At 45.8% G+C, this 22,605-nt stretch overlaps 2 protein-coding genes across 2 annotated transcripts in view; both read left to right on the top strand.

Annotated features, from left to right (window-relative positions):
* GSG1L (GSG1-like) overlaps positions 1-19,113 on the top strand; it is a 54,982-nt gene extending 35,869 nt beyond the window's left edge. The window contains exons 4-7 of the mRNA XM_010153852.1: positions 195-306; positions 4,807-4,974; positions 11,050-11,117; positions 19,091-19,113. Of these exons, the coding sequence (XP_010152154.1) occupies positions 195-306; positions 4,807-4,974; positions 11,050-11,117; positions 19,091-19,113 (371 nt within the window). The remainder of the gene's footprint in view (positions 1-194; positions 307-4,806; positions 4,975-11,049; positions 11,118-19,090) is intronic.
* A 131-nt stretch (positions 19,114-19,244) lies between these two features.
* On the top strand, positions 19,245-20,719 carry LOC104511294. Its single transcript, XM_010153854.1, has 2 exons — positions 19,245-19,696; positions 20,201-20,719. The coding sequence occupies exons 1-2, from the start codon at positions 19,245-19,247 to the stop codon at positions 20,625-20,627; spliced, it is 879 nt and encodes a 292-aa protein (XP_010152156.1). The 3' UTR covers positions 20,628-20,719.
* The last annotated feature ends 1,886 nt before the right edge of the window (positions 20,720-22,605 follow it).

Here is a 22,605-nt window from a genome sequence, read left to right as displayed (position 1 = left end):
GTATGATGTAAAATAATGAGCTCTCAGTCACACCTTTCCTCTGCCCATGCAGCTCCCTCCTCCACAGTAGAATAGGAGGCATGAAAGTACAACAAAGACTTTTTTGGAGCTTTCAAAGCTACTGCTGTATCTATCTCAAGAATTATTAAAAAAACAGTGGCGTAAAAATTCCTGTTGTAATCCCTGTTTCTCAGGTCTCCTGGGGATGGTGGCACACATGATGTATACGCAGGTGTTCCAAGTGACAGTCAGCCTTGGGCCGGAGGACTGGCGGCCACATTCATGGGACTATGGATGGTCCTTCTGGTAAGTGTCACGGTCAGTTAATATCTTTTCATTTTTGAGTTGTTCCATCAGTCTGCTGGGAGACGGTACCTATCACCCCAAATTTCCAGGAACACGCATGTGGCTTTCCAGCTGCCGAAATGCTAGGAGCAAAAACCCACCATGGACGCCCATGTGTGGAGGTGTTAGAGGACAGTTATCAGTGACTGCGGCAGCAGCAGCTGTGCGTATCAGCAGGTACATAGCATTTGTAAATAAACAGCAGCCACAATTACCAACACAGATTGAGCACTCTCATTAAAGTCCAATTTAGGTACATAATTGCCATGGCATTTCAGACACTTTTAGCTTTTTTTTTTTTTTTTTTGGTTTTTAATTAATGTCTCGGTTGAACCTTAGAGTGCAACTTTTAACACAACTGCAGAGGAAGGGAGGGAGGCATAGTGCTCCTGGCACCGTGATACTTCCCTGTGGATCATGAGGAGAAGGCTTGGGAAAATGGATATGACATTTTAAAGACTGATTTTTAATTTTTTTTTACCTTTGCCATTTCTCTTCTAAAAATTACATTAAAATACTCTGGCCAAGATACGTCAACTTTATTCTATTGCTGGCAAGTTTATAAGAAGCTTAACAAGAATAGGAGACTCTGGAGAATAGGAATACCTGCAAACAACATTCACATCCCTCTGGAGGCATCAGGCTCTTCGGACGGCTAGGGAAAACACTTACTTTTTCATTTCTAAATATAGCGTATTATTTTCATTCCATCTCAAAGCAGAGCCAACAACCTTTGCTAACACCAGTCAATAAATACAAATACTCCTTATGCTCAGCACTGCAAGGAATTAGTCTTTCCTTCTGCCCTAACTATGTGTTTCATGGGGGGAGTAACTCTTCTTAGTAACGTGTCACAGAATACAAATCGCATTATATTTAAAATACGATTATTTTGTGTATCAATAATGAATATTTATTGCATCTGGTGATGAACTTATAAATGTACCACCTTCATATATTTATAACTTTATATAAATATTTATAACAATTCTGTCATAATAATTGTAAAATTATTAATATATTTAAATAATAAGGCACATTTTCTATTCATTTGCCTTCGGTAACCTATTTTATAATTGACTGCAATACTCAAAGTTCAGAATGCTGTTAAATGTCTAGCATGACAACGCACTCGTTAGATTATTCTCCTTCATCTCATGCAAGACTTTCTTGTGCAAGAAAGCCCATGTCCCAGAATGGGGCACAATGAGCCCTCCTGTGCCCACTTGTCTTACCTGTGCTCGGAGCGAGGTGTTCAGAGCCCACGTCACATCCTGCTGCCTCTCTCCTCACCACAGCTGTGTCCAGCGCAGACGTAGCTTCCCCTGCCTGCAGCTCCCCGGGCAGGCAGAGCCAGGGCACCGCCGGCTTTGGTTTGAAGACCAGGACTGGCCCTGGGTTAGGCATCTCTGTGGAGGACACTGGGAATAGACACCCACACGCAAACACATGGGAGCAACCTCAGCTCTTCCCCTACTCCTGAAGTGGGAGCTCAGCTTCACTCCCTACCGCTGTGGGTTCACGCTGGCGAAAGCTGAGCTGTCACGAAGGACCCCTCGGATTTGGTAACCTACGGAGGATGCTGGGCGAGGTGCAAACACCAGCTCAGCCGCAGCTCCCCTGGGACAGGCGCAGACAGCAGCAGCACCTTCAACCTGCAGTGCTGCTCTGCAGCCTGAGGAAGGCTGTGGGGCTCCTCATGCCATGCCAGGGGCTGGTAGCAGACCTGGCAAAAACAGGTCTGAAAGCCAAACCCAGCAAAACCAAGGTTTCTTCCTTCCAGCTAACACTGAACCACCACTGCTGTACGGGCTAGAGAGCTACAACCTCCCCTGGCATTGCCCGCACTTGAACACCCTTTTTAAGAAGGGCTAAAAACAAATGCCCACCCAGCCTGGTGGAGTTTGGAAACTCTGCACATGCAGGAATTTCCTTCTGCTCCATCTGGGTTCAGGTGATGGCCTGAAGAATGAGTGGGGCCAGGGAACAGCCTTCCCACGGCCAAGAGCCAAAGGGCACGAGTGGAGATCTAGACTGCCATTTGTTTCACAAGTGCCAATGGGAAAACTATTATTGTTTCTGTGACTCTATTTACCCCCTATCAAAAAGGAACAATAAAAATACGTCTTCAAAATGAGGAAGGGCTGCTTGTGATCCGCTCAGTTGTCCCAGGGTTGAAAACGCACGGCTTGGTCCCTGTTATCTTACCCCATTTCCAAGCCATTGGCGAAGCCCAAAGCCACTGAGGGTTGGTCTGTGCTCTGGCACAAGCCAGGAGTGGGCCAGGGGGATTCTCCAGGCAGGGGGTTTCAGTGACTCTGAGGATCACTGGATGTTCAAGCTTGGCCCCTCTGGAAAGAAAACAAATACAAAAACCTGAGCTGTTAGAGCCCCAGCCCTCACCTCAGCTACCAGAGGCACTATAGGTAGAGTCCCACAGCATCTGGGGCACAGCTGGCACGGAGGGGCAGTGCTGATAAAGAGGTCTTCACCTAAGGCAGGATGTAACTCTTACAGGGAGGAGAACCACTCTTTACACTTAAAAACAAATAACATTTAAACAAGGTCCATAGAAACTAAAACATATCAGTCATAATTGTCTCATTATGATGATTTACCAAATGCCAGACCTGATGTCACACTGAGAGTCTTCATTCTGTATTTCCTTCTCTGAACCTTTCAGCATTTCTGAGTTAATGGTTAGAAACTATCAGAAACTTCCAAGAGAAGTCTTTCTTCATATGTTATTCCCCAGCACCAACCAGGCACAGGGAAGCATGTGATTTCAGATGGCTTCTTCCTTGATACTGCTCGGGAGCCCAGCTGGAAAGGTTTGGAGCTGTTGGAGCTTTTCCACACACACGCTGCGTAGGAGGAAGACACTTGCCATGCTTCCCTTTGCCTGGACACACATACAGCATGAGTTTCCTTTCCACTTCTCCACCCAACCATGGAAAACCCAAGGGAACTTCATCACCCCAGGGTTCACTACACTTCTCACTTGATTGTATCTTGCAAACGGGTTCAAAACTGAGTTGGAAAGGGCTGCCTCCACACACTCCATTGCCACGGGAGTCCCTAAAGGACTTGTTATGCACTGAATTTTGAAATTGTTGAGATGAGCCATTTCTGTTTACTTGAACCTTTTTTCCCCCAGATTTTTCAGTTCATGAATATGTGTTCTCTTTCAAGTTTTGTCTAATTTGAAATGAGAAACTGTTTCCTTGTCTGCAGGTCCTTTGCAAAATGGGAAAACAGCTCATGCTGAGGGCCCTGTTGGTAATGCGTATTTATGAGATAACACTACTGTGGCTGCATGCATTCTGTTCTGCATAATTTATATCAATGTTCAATTTGGTTATAGAAAAGGTGAAATCAAGGAGCAGGTAAAGTGTGCAGCTGACACAGATGATTAAATTAATCCAGGTTAGTTAGGAAGCCACTGCAAACTATATGTAGCTGGAGCTGATGGGCTGCATGTGAACTCAAGGGGAGTCTAAACGCAGAGACTCTGCAGGCAAAAGGCGGAATTCAGTACCTTTTTTGCAGTCCCATTTCATGCTCAAAAAGCAGCTAAACTCCTTGGGGCCATGAGTTCCCCCCAGCCACACCCGAATTTGAGAACAGTGAGGTGAAGGCTGGAGCAGAGGCGTGCAGGGAAGGCAGAAGACACCCAGGGGTAAACCCAGCCCACGAGGAGGGAGCAGAGCAGCTCCCAGCTGAACTCTCCTTGCCAGGAGACTCAGGACAACACTTGCTGCTGTTCCAGCCTGGAATTGGGGCAGTCACTTTTTTTCTTCCACTTTCCTTCTCCCTTTGTCTCACCACGCTCCTGGTCGGTACTTGCAGGTCTCCTGCCACTGGCTGGCCAAGATTGGCTAGCATGGCCCACAAACTTGGGGCACTGCCCCCAGATTGGATCTCTCCACAGCATGGAAGTGCTGTCTTCCATTGTGGTCATGCTTTCAGAGTCCAGATGAAGCCAGGAATGCTAGAAATGTCCATGAATCAGGAAAGAAGGAAATACAGTAGTGTGATGAAGGCAGAGTTGGTCTCCCACGGATGCTGGAGAACTTGCACAGGTCCAAAAGACATGCTCTCTGGGGCATTACTCCTCCCAGGAGTTCATTAGTGCTCTATAGACTTAGCACTTGTCTGCAAGGTTTCAAAGGGAAATCAGAAGGCGTTTGACTCTTCTGTCGGAGTGCACCGAGCGCTCACATTTGCATTCTGCCACACGGTTCTCCATGGGATGAGTGGTGCCCAGCCCCTGGCCCAACATCCTGCCTGCATGACTGAGCACGTGCCACAGGTCGTTTGAGGTAAGAGGAGGAGAATGGGTTTGTCACCACTGACTTACCTGCCTGGTCACATCCTGTGTATGTCTGTCTCTTGGCGTCAGAAATATAACATGAGCTGCTGTCTTAACCCAGCTCTATCTGCTGGTTTCTCTCTCCACAGTCTGGCATGGGGCTCTTTCACCTGCTGCATGGCGGCCTCCGTCACTACCTTGAACTCTTACACTAAGACTGTCATTGAGTTCAGACACAAGCGCAAAATCTTTGAGCAGGGCTTTCGAGAAGAGCAGAACTTCCTAGACCAGGAAGCCATCAAGTACTTCAGAGAAAGGTCAGTGCAGTCAGTCGCTCGATCAGTGGAGGTTTTCATGAACTCTGCTAGTCTCAGAAAATCCAGGCTCTCACCCGTGGCAGCACATGTGGGTGAAGTCTCTGAGATACTTGGAGAAGAGGTGTGTTAAAGACAAACACAAAAGATCCTCCTTGATTTGTTTTTTCTTAAATTTTGTCATGTCCCAGTGCCTGCCTTTTCTTACGTACTCATTAAAACACAAGACTGCCAAGCCCTCACAGTATGCAGCTGATTCACAGGAATTCATAAGAAGCTATACTGCCAATGCAAGCCTATTTTCCCTCTCTGGAAAGGTAAAATTGTGGGGATATAACAAATGTTACAGCCACCCTTTCTCAGCATCTGTAATGGGCAACTCCTGATAATCCTAACAGCTCCTGAGGCTTTTTCCAGCCACCACCAGGCCACTTTGGAGTTGTCATCCTCCATAGTCACATGCCTACAACCCATCCCAGGAACCTCGACAACCCATGCTCCTGAGCTCCTCCACACAAACACAGCACATATATCACGCTGCACTTCAGAAACACCCGCACAGTGCCACCCACACTGCTACCAGGATCTCAGGTAGACCCAAAGTCCTGTCTGAGCCCTGAAGGCCCAGAGCCACTCCTTCACTCTGCCCCCCCGCCGCACTGCTGACCCATGCACTCTTCGTTGGCCCACGTGCCTGCGCTGGGATACTCGCTGCCCTCATTCTCCTGTGAGAAGGTTAAGGCTTTGCTTAAAATTGCAGAACGTGAAGAACACACAGGTATTGACCTCACACTGCAGGGAAGGTGTGATGGACTCCATAGGGGTACCTTGATGGAATGAGGAGCTGAGAAGTACAGAGAATCCTCACCGAAAGCCTATTGTTGGAAGTCATGTAAAGGTATATGGGGGAAAGAAAACATAAGGAGGATTTATTCTTGTTCTTGTGACCAATGTGGCAGTTTCTAAGTGGTGGAAGAGAGTGGTTGGGAAGTTCTGAGGAGACTGAAGATCTGAAATTATACGGCATTTCAATAGCAAAGCTCTCCTGAGCAGGAAGAACTAGAGAACTTCCATGCTCTTTACTTTGGTTACCCAACATCAACTAACAGTCTCTGTTGTTAACAGTTCTTCCTCTCCTAAGTTCCAAGTTATCACTCTACCTTTCAGATGGTCTGGAAGGATGAGAGAAATGATTCAAACAGACCACCATGATGTTCCTAGTTTTGTATTTATAGTGAATTTTTAAAAATTCTGTGTGTGAGAAAAAAAAAGCCCAAACACAGTGACGAGGAAGTGCTTCAGGAGAAATCAACACTCAGTGAGGGAAAACACTCAGTCAAATCATTGAAGTGAGAATTGCAGAATTGTAAGCAACAGAATGTGTTGAGTTACATTGGGAAATGCTAAAGAAACCTGATAAAAGTACCACTACTGCCCTTTCTGGAATAGTAAATAGCAAAATACATTACTGGCCTAGAGGACAGTAACCTTGTATCTCACACAGGTATTATTGTGTGGGTTGATTTTGACTCCTCTCGCACTCACCATATTACACGGCCTCCCCTCCCCTTTTTACAAACACACAGATCAGTACCACGTAACACTTTACAACCAAATCCATGTCAGATGCAACCTGAGAGACCTTCACCCAACACGCTGGATAAGGAGGCGAAGGGCCCAGAGAATGACAAGCCGAATGCAGCATCAAGGCTTTTCCAGGTCTCTTGGGAGGAAGGTTTGCGCTTACCTACGCACCAAGCAGGGTATTTAACACACATATGCCCAAGGCAAGTAACAAGTCCCAGCTTGACCAGTACAGACCAAAGTGGTTTTTAACTCTTGTTTGATCCGTGTCCTTCAAAACAAGCTCCATACCAGTTAACGTGCATACCCCAGCCTGCTCCCTGGGGCTGCTCTGTGTACTGCTCAGAGCCACCCTGGCCAGTGTAGAGAGACAATGCTTTGTCTCTACCACGTGCTTTGTGACTGGACTGTATATTTTGTTCTGTCCTCCCAGCTTCCTCGCTCATTATGAATTTGTGTGAACAATTCACTCGTTGGTCACATCCTCCAAGCCCCTTCACACACACGTGGCAAACACAGCTTAAGCATGTGGTGTTCCCAAACTCCATGATTATGACTTTCTTTTTTTATATCACATCATTTTAATTGTTGTATCTGAATACATAATAAGAAGCCCAGTGACAGTGTTACCATGGGATCATTCCAGAGATTTAAAGCTGTGCAGCATTACATCCTTTTTTTTTTTTTTAAGTTAGCATATTCATCATCAGCTTCACCACTGTGACCTGGGAATACTCTGAGACTGCAGCAGGTCCAGGGATCATCAATTAGCAACTCAGTGTTGCTACATGCTGCGGGTGCCAGCAGTCCCAGCAAGCACACAATTTCCCTTAGCTCCCATCTTCCTTTGCACAAATAGAAAATAACTTAAATTCTCTTTCCTTCCTGTGCATATACCCAGGGATACTTCACATTCCCTCCTACTCCTACACCTCCATGTTCCTTTTCATATCTCATAAATAAAACCCTCCAGCCTTTCTTCCTTCCAGTTATTTTGTACATATCACTACCCTCTTTGCATGTTCCACTGCCTCAGTGCAGGTCCAGCATCCACGGTACGCAGACACGCATCTAGCCTCTGTTGAGTAGACTTTGTGCAACAGGCAGTTTTCTCAGGGCAGTATATTTCTAGTGAAAGTTAAAGATTTCTCATGATTCCCAACAGCTGCAGTTTATCTTCTGGGAGACAGGGAAGAAAAGTGCTAACCTGATTTACCTGATAAAAGTTTTTTGTTAGAATATTTTCCTACAGGCTCCTGCTCCCAGAGAAGAAATTTGCTTTGTGAAAAATACTGACAGTAAAATACCACTAATCTTGCAAGTACTTTGTCAAACATAGTATCATTGCATTCCACTTAATTTTAATCACATGTAACCGCATATAACAACAGATTTACTAGAGACTTCTTAGATGAAAGATGAAATGCTGCCTTGAGAGCTCCCAGTTCAACAAGTGTGCACCATGCTCACCACCCAGTGCAGCAGATGCAGGGGATGAGCCACATCAATGTGTGTCTTGCTGTCCTGACCCCCTCCTTCTCCACCAGCTCACTCCATCCCCTCCCCGAGCATGTCAGCCTTGCACTGTCTGCATTACTGCTGCTTAACTTCAGTCTCCGCATCCTAAGAACTGCCTCAGCCTTTAAAATCACATGAATATATGTGTGCACCCCACATGCTGCTCCACAGTCTGGTTTGACTCCACCCTGAACAGTGCACGTAGTTATCCAGCCCTAAGCCCACGCATAAGCATGACCAAGTTGCAGTCAGAGACAGCTAACGCAGAGACAGCCAAGGTCTTGGGCTGCCTGCAACCACAGTCACAGACTGTCTCTCAACAGCTAAGCATCTTACTGTTTCTATCACTGGGAAAACATTTAAACAGCTGCTGAAAACACAAAGATTCACAGTGTTATGTTCAACAATTACTTCCTTCCCAGGCCCGGGACACTTTGAAAAGTCCAGACAAAATAGAATCTGTAGCTCACACTGCAAAATCAAAAAAATATTATAGCTCTATAATATAAAAGATACGCTAGCTCTCAGTGTGACTTTAGGCAGAACAAGTAACTGACACAGCTTGGAGGTATTCATGCATTAAGTGTTCCATAAAATTATCAGCAGAATTGTCTGCAACATATCAGCATTCAGTCTTTGTCCTGTTACTGGTTATTGTTATCCCTTTTTCTCTGTTTTCCTTTTAACTGAATATTTGCCTGTAACTTTTGCTCATCTTTTTCATTTTTTTTAGTTTATCAGGTATCAGTTCATAACAGGTATCTTCCTTCCTTCTCGATTTCTCTTTCTGCTCTGGTTCATATGAACACTCTTGACCCATATGATCTTGAGCATGGTCCATTGTCTACAGTTCACCCCATCTAGCAGTTGAGGAACCCTCCACATACCTTTCTGCTTCCTTTTCTCTGAGGATCCTTCCGGAGAAGTCAAAGAGACAGGGATTTTTTGTTCTCTCCCATATGGTCTGATAAGCTGTATGTGACTGAGCTGAAGAAATGTCAATGTGCCAGGTCCTTCTCCTTTTCCAATGCCCAGCTATTTGGCTTCTGTAACGTCCTGCAGAACACAGATAGTGGTGCCAGGACCACTGTCCCATTGCCACTGCCTGCTGCCATGGAGATGTAGCTGCTCCACAGTGGAGTCATGTCATGACATCCCACACTTTCCTCCTTACCCTGCACAAGTGTACGGTAAGGCCATGAGAAAATAAGGGCTACAAGCAGGAGACTTATATGGCTGGGTAATAATTGGGACACATTGGCAAGAATTCCACTCATTTAGACCAACTGGCTACACCAACACTACAGTCACATCCATTCGGGTAAGGGACAGTGCAGCTAGGTCGTTCACATTGACCATCTTTCCCAAGTTTGTCCCCAGTTTCTTGACTTACTTTTTGTATGTATTAAAAAATCCCCTTTCAGCCACTCCCCACCACCTTTTCCTGCTCCCAGAACTCTGGTGGATTTTGCTTTCAAGTAAAAACCAAACACTTTCCTCTCGGCTTCTTTGGTACGCTGGGGCAAGGCAGAAAATTCCAGGGATGCAGATGGAGACCCTGGGCAATAGTCACAGCTGCTGGAACAGGGACAGGGAGGAAGATCTGCGACAAGTGAACGTAGAGGCTTGGGGTGAGAGGACGTGAGGCTTGAAGCCTGGGGTGACAGGTAGGGGCCTGGAAGGGTGGAAATCAAAGCCAGGCCAACTCTTCTTGGAGAGCTAGTCACTGCCCACCCTGGCACTAGTGGGAGAGGGGACCCGAGAGATCAGCACAACCCTGTCTCCAGTCTGATATCCAGCCTTCTGCTTCCTGTGAAACAAATCTCACTTATTAGGTGCTGTTAAGCCAACATTCAAATTTAGCAAGTAAATCTGGAAGATTCAGTTCACTCATCCATAACACAGCATTTGCCAACATGCAGCTGTCCATCAACACCCATTGTGGCATTGCAGCTGAGCTCACATTTTTCTTGCTGACTGAGCCCCGTCTCTGATCTGCAAAACCAACCCAACATCAAGCAGATGCTACTGGTGAAATTCTAGAGTGAACGGAGTTCAAACTGCCAGTGATACCAGTGCAGACAAAATGTCTCTGCAGGGGTAGAAAATGGAGTTTTGAAGTGCTAGGAGCAGTTTGCAACAGACGGCGGGACCAAAGCTATTGCAGAGATAATATATCAGGACTATTCCCAACACTGTGAGAATCAGAACTTTTCAAATCATAATTCTCATACGTTATTTTTTTTCCTTTTTTGTACATTTCTTTGATGTATCTTACTCGCAACTTGCATTCTCTAACTCCATTGTACTCATCCAAGATATTGTGCAGAACATCTCAATGCTTTCCAAAGACATGCCAACCTTTTGCCCTGATTTCCACCTTGGTCACCTAGACACTTGAACAGGCTTTAAGCTACTGACCTACCGTACCTCCCATTTAGAGTCCGTATCTTTTCATATGGACATCAATAAGAATTTCCAATCTGACTGTTCACCTTTCATTAGCACACAGGGATGAGTGCAACATTCTGCCTTGGATTTATTCTGTACTTTATTCTGCAACGCAGGAAGGCTTATCTGCAGAGCCGTTCCTTCTGGAAAATTAGATGGACTGGCACTTAATTGCTGTAGCACTAGCAACATACCCACTTACAACACACACGTACTGTACGATGCTGTTAGTCCCCGAGGCTTAGACTCATCCTGAAGAGTGAAGGAGTGGGAGAAACGCAGCCCTGAGCCCCTCATTTCTATTCCCCATGGCCTCTTTACATGAGCTTTCCCCCGACAGGGGCAAAGCCAATGGACACGAGTCCTTCCTGAGACCATTACAGTCTCCATAATGGGCCTGGCTGGCTATAGATGGAGGAGCCCAGGTATGTCGTGCTCTTATTGATATTGACCCTTCCATTTCTGTACATTTGGGAGCAGCCTTTGTTTCTGTTAAAGGTGCTACTTCTATATTCTCTTTTCCAGGACTGAGGAGGAGAGGGCTGAGGCTGGGGACCTGAGGTTACAGTGCCTCCATAGCTGCTCCCCAAATAGTAAGTGACCATGGCTTAAGTATGTCCGCTACACAATGGCTTGTACTGTCCCCACGCTGGCTCTTTGGGGTTCAGAATAAGGTTTGGAGCAGGAAGCTTTGGAAATAGAGGTTTGTAACTTTCCCAGACAGCGTTGTCCAAAGGATAATCAACTAGCATATGAACAGCACAAAATTCTCCAGGATTCAATTTAGGTTGTGCACATATCCTATAAATTTATGTTATCTCAAGAAGCTGTGAATTCATAGTAGTTTAAAAATATGCTCTATTTTACACCTGTATAACTTTCATTACCACTACCTTTTTTCATCTATATTTATCACCAATTCATGATGATGCATGCTATTGAATATAAAAATGATTGAAAGCAGTTTTGGTAGACAATAACATTAATATAATTAATGCCATTTCTTGCACTTACTCAGAAAATTGCTATGCTTTTATTCAGAGTTTGCAAAGATTCTTACTTTAAGTTATGGGATTCAGTGTTTCAATGTAGGGAGCAATATAGGAGCATGGCTCCTGCCCTGCTCTGAATAATGTACTTTTCCTTTACTCCCCAGGAAAGATGTGTGCAGTTTCATGCATCTATTTCCTTGCAAAGCAAGCAAGTGATTCTTCATTGAGCAGGAGGGAGACTTGGGAAAGTGATCTGCTGTCTCTGCGTTATTAAAATTTGGAAACCTCATAAAATTTTGCTGCCTCTGTCTTGCTGAGATGCACATCTCAGACCCATACTCATGGAAGCTTGGTGTCCTTAACCCTAATAACTGAGGGTCCTGATCCCTTATCAGACCTGCTGGAACAGCCCTCCAGTCCCATGTCACTGCAGGTGGTATCCCCACAGGCATGATGGTGCTAGCATTGCTCTCCAGCTTGATTTCTCATCAGATCACTTGGTAACGACTGCTCCTTGAAAATGTCATGTCATTTATGGACCTTTCCACAGGCAGATCCACATCCTTCATATTCACAGGCCTGAAAACTTCTGTTAGTACAAAACTGATGTGGGTTATATTTCCCAAGAAAATTTGTCACCTGCCAAGCTATTGGCTGGAACTCAAACATGCTTATTTCACTATGAAGACTGTCCAAAGGTCTTTGTTTCAAAGGACAAATAACGACTCTTGACCTTAGGTGTTCCAAGAAATAAAAACAAGGCTCTCTTGGTCCTACGCCCAGCCCTGCCCCCGTACTTCAATTTAAAGGGCACACAGTTTCCGTCCATAGGTGTGCTGACAGCGCTGTAAAAGCAAACTCCAAACAAGAAGTATGGTATCAGGTTAAAGAACAGTGTCCAGTTTTCAGTACTGCATCAGTTTCAGCTTTACATCAGTAACCTGCTGTAATGAAATCAGATCAATATTAATAAAGTGACATGAGTGAAGTTCTCTTGGTTCACAGTTTACTTACGAATCCAACTTAAGCTTCAGAATCTTCATTATTCATGATAATTAGGGAGGAAGAAGTATTAGTACTGCTGCTCAGGATGGCACAAAGCCTCACAACCTTCAGATGACAGTATCACATGTGCAACAAGCCCCATCAAGCCATAACTGGACTGTACTGATCAGAGGATTCTCCTTAACAGCTTTTCTAGCTTCCTACACTCTCACTCTTTGTCATGTTGCCCATGCCATGTGCTGATGGCCAGCAGAGAATGGTTAATGGCAAGAAAGCAACATAACTGGATAAAATCAGAGCAGCCACAAAGGCTACACTGGCCCTTTCATTATCCCGCTTGTATGAACGCACGGGGCACGTCACCTAGAACAGGCCAGGTCCTGGCCATTGCTTGGTGAGGACTGCATTCCACTAGCAGAGTAAATGCTGCAGAGCATTTTGGTCTCTTTTTGCACTCTTCACACAGAGGTGGTCCTGTACCAGCAGGACAAAATCAGAGCAGCCACAAAGGCTACACTGGCCCTTTCATTATCCCGCTTGTATGAACGCACGGGGCACGTCACCTAGAACAGGCCAGGTCCTGGCCATTGCTTGGTGAGGACTGCATTCCACTAGCAGAGTAAATGCTGCAGAGCATTTTGGTCTCTTTTTGCACTCTTCACACAGAGGTGGTCCTGTACCAGCAGGACACAAGAGCCTTTGCTGCTCGCTTTCACCAACATTTCATTCCCTGGAGAACCTGTCAGCTGCCCTCACTTACAAATGCTCTGAGGGTGTTCCGGTTTGAACCAAACAGCATATAAGGAATATTCACTCATCCTCAGACATACTTTTTTTCTGTCCTTCCACAAAGACAAAACAGGGCATCTGGTCCTTGTGGAGAGGCAAGGATTTTTGGGGAGTGCCACTGTAGAATGAAAGTGTATAAACTTTAAATAAAAGAACAAGACTGAGCACTCATAGAAGACAAACATCAACCAGGCAGGTTATTTTAGAAGAGAGAATATTAAAGGTTTGCAAGCAGCCCAGCAGCACTGTGAGAGGCAAGTAGAACGAAGGGCTTTATGCCAGGTCAGCACCAGGGCAGGATGTCAGGTTCCTCTATTGGCGAGACTAAGCTATCTGTTTTCAGAAGTGGTCTTAAATTATGAATTTCATCACAAGCTTGTTTCCAGAGCAATCGGGACAATGCAATATTTGGACTTTATAATTCTATATTAAACCATTTAATGTCCATCACTAAACTATAATTTTCCTTTAACAGGGTTTAAACTTGCCTGAGCTGGGCTAAGAACAGCATCAGGGAGCTCTAGCTATAAACTGGCATCCTCTGCTCTCACCAAGCTGCCTTCCTGTGCAGACATATGGCACTGGCCCCTATACATCTGATATCCCCAGTCATCTTTTGTTCATACCACATCTAGCATTTCCACTGCAAATCTCAAAATGCTCAATAGTCTATTTGCTGCCATTTTTGACCTTGGAGGTCTCAACTTTTTCTCTCAGAGTGCAGGGCTGGGGGATCTCAATGCACCGGTTGTGCACAGTTGCTACTTAAAAACAATAGAAGAGAAAGTTTCACACCAGAATTGTTTTTCTTGTTGCACCGTTATTTATTAACAAGAACTGCTCACTATTATCAGGCTCCAGACAGCAATTGTACCTGTTTTCAGACGTCTTCCTTCCATGCCACTTCCCTCCTCTCCTCCATCATTCTCCCACCGTTGGCATTAATGTGATGAGCCTGATGCTGAGATCAATGTGCCTGGGACCCACAGGGCAGATGCGAGAGGTATGGATGATAGATGCAGAACAAGGGGTAAGAGAGAGGCGGGAGAAATGTCATGAGGAGGCACAGGTATGGTGGCAAAACCAAAGAGGAGATGGGGAGCTCAGAAGAGCCAAGAGCTGAGCAAGAAACAGCATACTCTTACTGTCTGTGGCTAAAAGCCTTGGGTGTTATTTGAGGCAGATAAACCCAGGGTCCAGGACACCAGCTTTTCTCCCACAAAACTCAAAAGATTATTCAAAATGAATTCAGCATTCAAAAAATCATATAGTCACTGTTTTGGCAGCGTGGGCATTTTAGGAGGGTCACGTGGCAAAGAAGAGGTCTTGAATAAAATAATTTTATCCTCACACCATCACCCTGCAGGCATTTCCCCTGGGTCCATCCCACAGCTCTTCTACCATCCTCCCACCCCTGGCTGTCTACAGTAAGATTTACACAGCCAGCCCCTCAGTGCTTCACTGTGAAGCATATTGTCATTTTTTTCTGTTCAAACGAGATCACCAGAAGAATTCTAGATTTAAACCATGGTGGAAATGGTTCATAAAAAAAGGAATACCCACTGTTTTTTTCTTGGTCGCAAGTGCCACAGAAGGAAAGTGACACTGGATTTGCAGGCAACTTTCGAATGTCTCCAAATTCAGCGCTACGAAAAGTCTGTTGCACAAGCTCAGCTGGAGAGGGCAAGGCACAGACGGCAGACAAGGTCACTCTGACAGCAGGGAACGTGCTTTATATGCTGAGCAGCACAGGGCTGGAAGAAGGCAGACAACAAGGGCTTGACGCATGTGAAGTGTCACTCAAAGTTGAGTCAAGGTTTCTCCTTGTGGAGGTACCTGACAGCTGCAATCACCTTCCTATTTCATGTCAGCACCGATTTCAACTCCAGTTCTTGCAATTCTTCCTGTAATTTATTCAGTTCGTAGTGATTCACTACATAAAAACAGGTGGGAAAATATTCCCCCCTGATAAAGCACCATGGTTACAGAACTAAGATCCAGCCTTGCTACATGGAAAGCAATGGGAATGTCATTCCTGTCTTCAGGCAAACCTTTGCCCACTAGGAAACTCCAAAGTTACGGGTCTCAGTTCTGTCCTCATTTACCTCTGCTAAAATCCAGACTGGCATTTTGCTTTAACAAGCGTCAGCTTGCTTCTTAAGCAACCAGCTTCTCTGCTTCTGAGATAAGCATGATAAAAGTAAATTCAGTCCCATGGTTAGCACTGCAGCCAGTGAAAATTAAAGGGTGGAAAGGGAAAGCAAAATAAAGCGATAGCTTATAATATATTCTTGTTTCCTCCAGTGCACAGGTGAAGTGGAAATGTTTCTTATATAAATTTCAGCGAGATTAGTTATGAAACGTGTTTCCTGTCACTCTTTTAAATTGCATCTTTCAATAAATGTTCCATCTCCTACAGCTAATCCTGGATTTATGGGAAAAAAAAAAAAAAAAGAAAAGAAAACCCACACCACACAAAAGCCAACCCTGTCCAACACTGCTAAAGACGTGAAATGAAGTATTTCAGATTGTATATGCACCCAAATAGCCTTTCAGTTACTGTGCATATTATATTTTCCCCCAGGAGAAAGGTAGGGACTGTTGCTCACTTAATGTTCAGATACTTTTACACTGCAAGATATTTGAGGACAAATAGTCATATTTTTAACAAAAAAGTTACAAGTGACATTTTTATTCTGGATGCCTTAAAAAGGGGTTTGCTCTTATCAGAATAAGTTTCCTACACTTTGCCACAGCAAAAAGTATTTCCTGAATGTGGGGTTTTGTAGTGCAGATTAAGGAATGCCTGAGATTCGTCTCTGATTTAAATAACCAGTAATTCTGTTCTTTGTGCCAGAAGGCCTTTATCCACTGATGTGGTTTAACCCCAGTCAGCAACTGAGCACCACACAGCCACTTGCTCACCTTGCCCTTCCCCAGTAGGTTGGGGGAGAGAATTGGAGGAAAAAGACAAAAAAATCTTGGGGGGTGAGATATGAACAGCTTACTTATCAAAAATAAATGAAATAAAATAATAATAAATACATGTAATGAAAACACTACTACTACTAATTATTATTGTCATAATATGTAATGAAAAAAAGGAAAAAGGGAAAAAAAAGATACAACAGCTCACCACCAGCCAACTGACACCCATCCAGTCCCCAAGCAGTGATTGCCCATCCCGGCCAACTCCCTCAACTTACCTACCAAACATGACGTTTGATGGCATGCGATGTCCCTTTGGTCAGTTTGGGTCAGCTGTCCAGGCTATGTCCCCTCCCAGCTTCTTGTAGACAGGAAGCTAGGAGGACACGAGCAATATCAGAAACTGAAAAAGTCCTTGACTTGACATAAACATTGCTTGGCAATAACTAAATACATCTGTATGTTAACATTCTTCTCAGCACAAATCCAAAACACAGCCTCATACTAGCTACTGAAAACAAATTAACTCTGTCCCAGCCAAAACCAGCACACCCACTCCTCCCAGTCCCAGTGCAGCCCATGAGCTGAGAGAGCTCTCTCACTGTCTGCCTGCTCCCCGGGGCGCGGGGATGGCTTCCTTGGCCAGGAGCTCTGGCTCTTGACCCTCACAAGTCTACAAGGTTTCTGAGTATCACAGCTTCACCTGTGCCAAATTCCAACTTTTTAAACATGTCCACAGCATGTCCAAACATGCCACAAACCATCGTGCCTTGCTTCCAGGAGACACCAAGAAACAGCAGCTGAAGGCACAAGAGCAGCACAACGAAGATGCCCAGCTCCAGGCTACGCGCGTTGCCACTGCCAAAGGCCTCAGCTGCCTGCTCTGACTTATGCGAAGGGGTAGCAATCTGTCTGAGCCAGTGGGCTGCGAGTAACACTGGTTTTCCTTTAAAAACCTTCTTATCTGTGAGGGACTCTCCTGCAACTGGCACTATAAAGTCAGTATGGAAGGGGACAGCCCAGAGGCTCCAGTGGAAGTGAAGGATGGTGAGATGGGACTCAGAGAGGAGAAAAGTGGAAGGAGAAAAGGAAACTGGGGGTGAAATAAGTTAATTTCATAGCTAGGCAGAATCACTGAATCACAGACTAACACAGGGTTGACGGCCCCTGGAAGTCCCTAGTCCAGGCCCTTGCACATGTGTCGGACCAGCCTGCGTAGCTCCCCCTTCAGCTGAGTTCTGAATACCTCCAAGGATGGAGATCCCAGTACCTCTCTTGGCCTCTGTTCCAGTGTTTGGACACCCTCAGGGTGAAAAAGCTTTTCCTTACCTCTGGCTGGCAATTCTTGTCTTCCACCACTGTTCGACCAGTTTGTGAAAGCAAGGTACTTCTGGTTAAGGGTGCTCCCTCTGACACGTGTGTTCCTGTTTTCTCTCCTGCTTTGTATATAACTCATTTTAAGCTTCTTTTTTTTTTAATCTGTTTTTATGCAGTAGCTCTGTTACTGTCTGCTTTTCCAATTATAAAACCTCTAAATTTGATTTAAAGCTGATAATTATGCTGTGATCTAGCAAAGGCCTTAATTTACCCTATTGAAGCCAGTAGGTGTGAAGCATGCTCTTTAAGACCTTACAAATCTGGCATTTAATTGAATCCAACACTGAGAAAGGTGCAGAAGTGAATATGTAGCTAATTCAAGCCACCGGTACTAACAGGACAGGACTTCATGCACTAGATGTTATATAACCCAGCGAGACCAGGATTTTCTGCTCCACCACAAGAGGAATACGAATATACCAGATGCACAAGAAGACTCGGTTAGTCACTGGTGTTTCTACAAAATTTTGTCATGTCCTTGGGCTGTTAGAAATCCTGAATCATGATCTGCACGGTGGGTATGTTTGTGTTCCCCTTCAAGGTCAAGGCATTTCTAGCTGCATTCGCTACCCATCAGGACAGTGCCAGTCTCCAGGGCTACATCTTCTTCTCTTGCCATCAGTCTTGCCAAACTAAGCAACATTTAGCCATAAGGAAAAATTTTTAAAAATGTAAAAATTGGGATCTCTGCTGCCTGGCAGCAGCCAGGAGGAAAGTACAGGAAACAATACACAGGAGGGGTAGTCAGGTATCCCATGCTGTTGGCATTTCCAGTCACCTAGAATAGCTGGTCAGCCCTGTACAAAGTTTATAGCCTAGGGCACGGGGAAAGAAAGTCCTTAACACACTGAGCTGTGTAAAAGAAGCATCCTATAATGTCAGCACAGGAACAATGATGTCATTCTGTGCTGCCCTTCTGTTTTTATCTTGCCTGTTTGTTCATCCCCTAATTCCCTGGGTAACCGCGCAGAGCTACAAGGAGACTGAAGCATGTGGGTACAAGGTGAAGGCAGGTCTTCGCGCTCTGCAGAGATGACTAAGGGCGGGTGCTGTGGCAACCTGCACGCTGGGATTCATCCTTTTGCATTCTTACTGGAATTTGTCACAGCCAATACTCCAGTAGCTTTCTTCCCTTCCTGTCCTTCCCCAGCACCAAATCCCTGGTTCTCGCAGAACTGTGTGACTTTGGGAAGGAGAACACCGGTGTGCCAGTGATTATCACGCTGATGATAGCTGGCGAATGCTTAGCTGGCACCAGGGAGGAACCAGTCCTGAATTTATGTGCTTTATTATCAATCACTTTGTTCTTGGTCATGAGAAGCAGAGGGTTTTATACAGACATGAGAAGCAAGTCAGCCGATGGGGAAATGCAGTTATGGGAACCAGGCTTAAAATTTTTCCAAAATAGGCCTAAAATTGCCTTACAAGCCTTTAGCCCAGTCCAGAGGAAAAAGCTTGTCTTTGTCTTTCTTTAGGGCTTCACAACACCCAGCTCTAAATGTCACTAGCACGCAGAGGAACAGGAGTGACCATAATGCTCAGAAAATACCCCCATTCGCTACGTCAAGCTCTTCCAGCGACACATCAAGCAGCTCTTCACTTTCATCAGAACCGACCAGCCAGATCTCCATGGTTCAGGATCAAACCCTGCTGGACATTGCCTCCATCACTAGATTGGCCCCAGGAGAATCACCAAACCCTCAACCATTTGAGCAAAGAGATAAAAATTTAGCAATATCTTGTTCCAGCCAACTCGGAGCAAGGACTGTTCCCGCCTCTTGCCCAGCCAGCCCCAGGCTCAGTCTAACACCCAGCTCAGCCAAGCCACAGCAATACTCTGACTCCTCTCCAGTCAGCCCAGGGATCAATGCAACTTTCTTCTACACCTTTTGTCCTCACACAGCACAAAACGTACAAGCTTCAGCATCAGATCACACACTGACCCCAACCAGGAAAAGCACAAGGCCTTCCGCAACAAAGACTCCTGAAGATAGTTCCCAGTCTCCTGGTTATTCTAAAATTGGATTCAAGAATACAGGAAAGGGTTTTGAATCAGATCTGGAAGATCCTGATCATGAAAGGTACGTATCCAGACCATACACATGTTTAAGTCCTCAAATGACTCAACTTGGTCATTAAGAGATCCTCATAAAAAAAAATATTCAAATACCTTTTGTGACTTAGATGTTTCCAGTCTTTGTTTTCCCATAACTACCCTGTGTCCCACTAAGCCCTGTTATCCAAAAAGCGAAATACCATGTTTTCCATACATTCACTTAACTCTCCAGACCTGACTATAGACCCCCCATGGGCCAGGTTGTCAACCTCAGCTCCTCCAAGGGGGCACAGCTTTAAGGTGCCTCATTTCCTTCCAAATGACAAAGCACATCTCTCCCTGTTCTAGCAGAAAGAAACTGCTGTCCCTATGAAGCCAGACAGGTAAGAGCTGGTGGTGGTACTCAGTGACATGGGTGGTACCTCCCCAAACCTCAGGCTCTGTGGTCCGACCCCAGGCAAGCAGGGTTGATTTCATTCTTCTGAGCCTCGGAACTCCACACTGTGTCTGCCGCTTCTTTCCTTGGCAGGAGATTTGTAACCACGAAGGAATTCCAGGCCGTGGAGAGAGAACTAGAGGATGTAAAAGAAGAACTGAAATGCCTGAAGTGGAAAGTGAGACACATCGGTGAGACTGTGCAGCCCCTGGCCGAAGACAGCAAGCGTTACAATGGCTATACCCTGACGGAGCTCAAGGCAATGGTGCAGTTTGAAGATGACCCTTACAAGGCCGCACACAAGATCCTAACTGCACTCTTCAGCGACGTCTACTTCCTACAGCACTCCGTCACTGAGCAGGCCTGCAATGCCCGATCCCTGCCCAAGCCCAAAATAGACCCAGAGCTGTACACAGTGTACTGTGACATTCTGAAAAGCATATTCCCTGGAATGAGCAGCCAGACCTTGAGGGATGAGACACAACACATGCAGAAAAGCACCCAGAAAGAAGTACAATAACACCAGAGCCCACAGGGTGTTTTGCAAAGCGAGACATCTCTGAAGATTTTAGAGGACTGACTCTGGTTGGTACCATTGGTTGAGTCAATCCCTTTTAGGTACGAGTCATCTGTAAAGAACTTGGTGAGCTCTGAGCCCTTCATGCCACTTGCCCAGTGAGACAGGGTGGGAAGGCATTTTGCATAATTCCCATGTTTTAGAAAAAAAATTGCCCCCTTAGTGTCTCTTTCAAGATATGGACATTTCCTTGTTTCCAGCAACTACAAATGCTGACAGAAGAATCCAGAGAAGGCATTGTATGTCCAAGCAAGGGCCTTCTCCCAGTCCCAAACAAACCAACCAACCAGCATCTGGGTAGTTTCTATTTTCTAGAGTATATCATTCATTAAATGACATTACTTGTTAGAAAATCGTGCCTGTTCCTTTTTTTTTTTTTTCTTTTGTGTCTAAAAGTACTTTGCACATCAAATCAATCAACAATCATAATGTGAATACACACTGGGATGAGACCTAGGCATGCAGCAAACCACCCTCCTCTGCCCATCTGCATCCTGGCTGTGTGGGAAGAAGGTCAGGGCAAGAGGTCGGCAGCTGCAGGGCACCCAAGCAGGTCCCAGTCTGGGTACCTGGGGCCAGTTTATAATGCGCCCCTAAATCACCACCCATTAGTGAAATGGGTCTGTGACCTCCATCTCTTTCAGCCTCTCCTGACTGAGCTGCCAGACAGCTCACATGTGCTTTGCCTTCCCATGACAATGATGCCCCTTGCAAAGGCCCCACAAGGTGACGGCTGCTGTGGAGCCTGCCACAAGGGCAGGAGGCTGATGGTCATGGGGGACACAGAGGAAAATGGCCATGGAGCTCCTTCTTCTCCATCTGGGATCCAAAAACATCCAATTTGCCCATCAGGTTCTGCTCACAGGCCTGGCCTTGAGCCCATTCTGTAAAGATCTGGTGAGAGTGGAGAGATGTCCTTGTGCCATTTTACTCAGTACCACTGGAAGATACTGCTTCCCTCCCCCACCCCTTTCAGTCACTGAGACTTCTTGGGAATAGTCACTTCCCTGGTCTGAATGTGACAAAGACATCAAAACCCAGACGTCCGTCCTGCACACTGCTGCTACTCCCTGCCAGGACACTGAGGATGGCAAGGTGAGCAAAAGGTAACCTGTGAGTTCAGCCTACCTTTCCCTGGGATAGAATCCACTTCTAAGTTTCTTCCAAAAACAGTAGAGAGGAGAAGAAAAAAAATAATTACAAAATAAATAAAAGCAGATGACTCTGCATGTCACCACAGCTCCAGACATCTTCAGAAGATGGGAGTGGGCAGTACACTCCCAGGACATGCTCTACCTTCTGGGCTCTTCTGCATAAGGATGTTCTGACATCTGTAGGAGAGATCTTTCAGCATGATGTATCTATCCTGTTCTCTGCTGGGTTTATGAATACGTTTTTTAAGCTCCTTGTTCTCAGCAATGCATTTTACTTAGAAGCCGACGTGCAGAGGCAGGCACAGCACTTTGCACAGGACACACCACCACCACCATCTCCAGCCACATCTGGGAGACCGCCGGGTCGCAGGGCTGTGCACAGCGCGTGCCCCTGGGGCACTCGGCACCAAAGCGAGGGGCTGGGAAAAGGATGGCTCCCCCCGTCCTGCCAGCTTCCCTCACAGCTGGGCACAGAGCGGAGCGTGGAGGGATGGAGCTGCTGGAGATGCAGTTTCCTCTCAGAGCGAATCACAGACCCCGGCGGAGTCTGGAAGGCTCCGTGCACTGGGGGGGGGATGCTAGTGTCGCACACAAGCACCCCCTCCTGCAAGCATTTATGTTCTGCTCTCATGGCTCTTTTTTGTAGGAAATTGTGTCCCTTTGGATCAGACTGGTGGGAATAAACTGGCCCTCCTCTCACAGACCTCACATAGGTGCTGCTGTAGACTTGCTTTTCTGTGACAGACCAGACCCCCGGCTTGCTGAGG

This window comes from Eurypyga helias, unplaced genomic scaffold, assembly GCF_000690775.1.
Source record: "Eurypyga helias isolate BGI_N326 unplaced genomic scaffold, ASM69077v1 scaffold2066, whole genome shotgun sequence".
Classification (NCBI taxonomy): domain Eukaryota; kingdom Metazoa; phylum Chordata; class Aves; order Eurypygiformes; family Eurypygidae; genus Eurypyga; species Eurypyga helias.
This window is presented reverse-complemented; position numbering and strand designations above follow the sequence as displayed.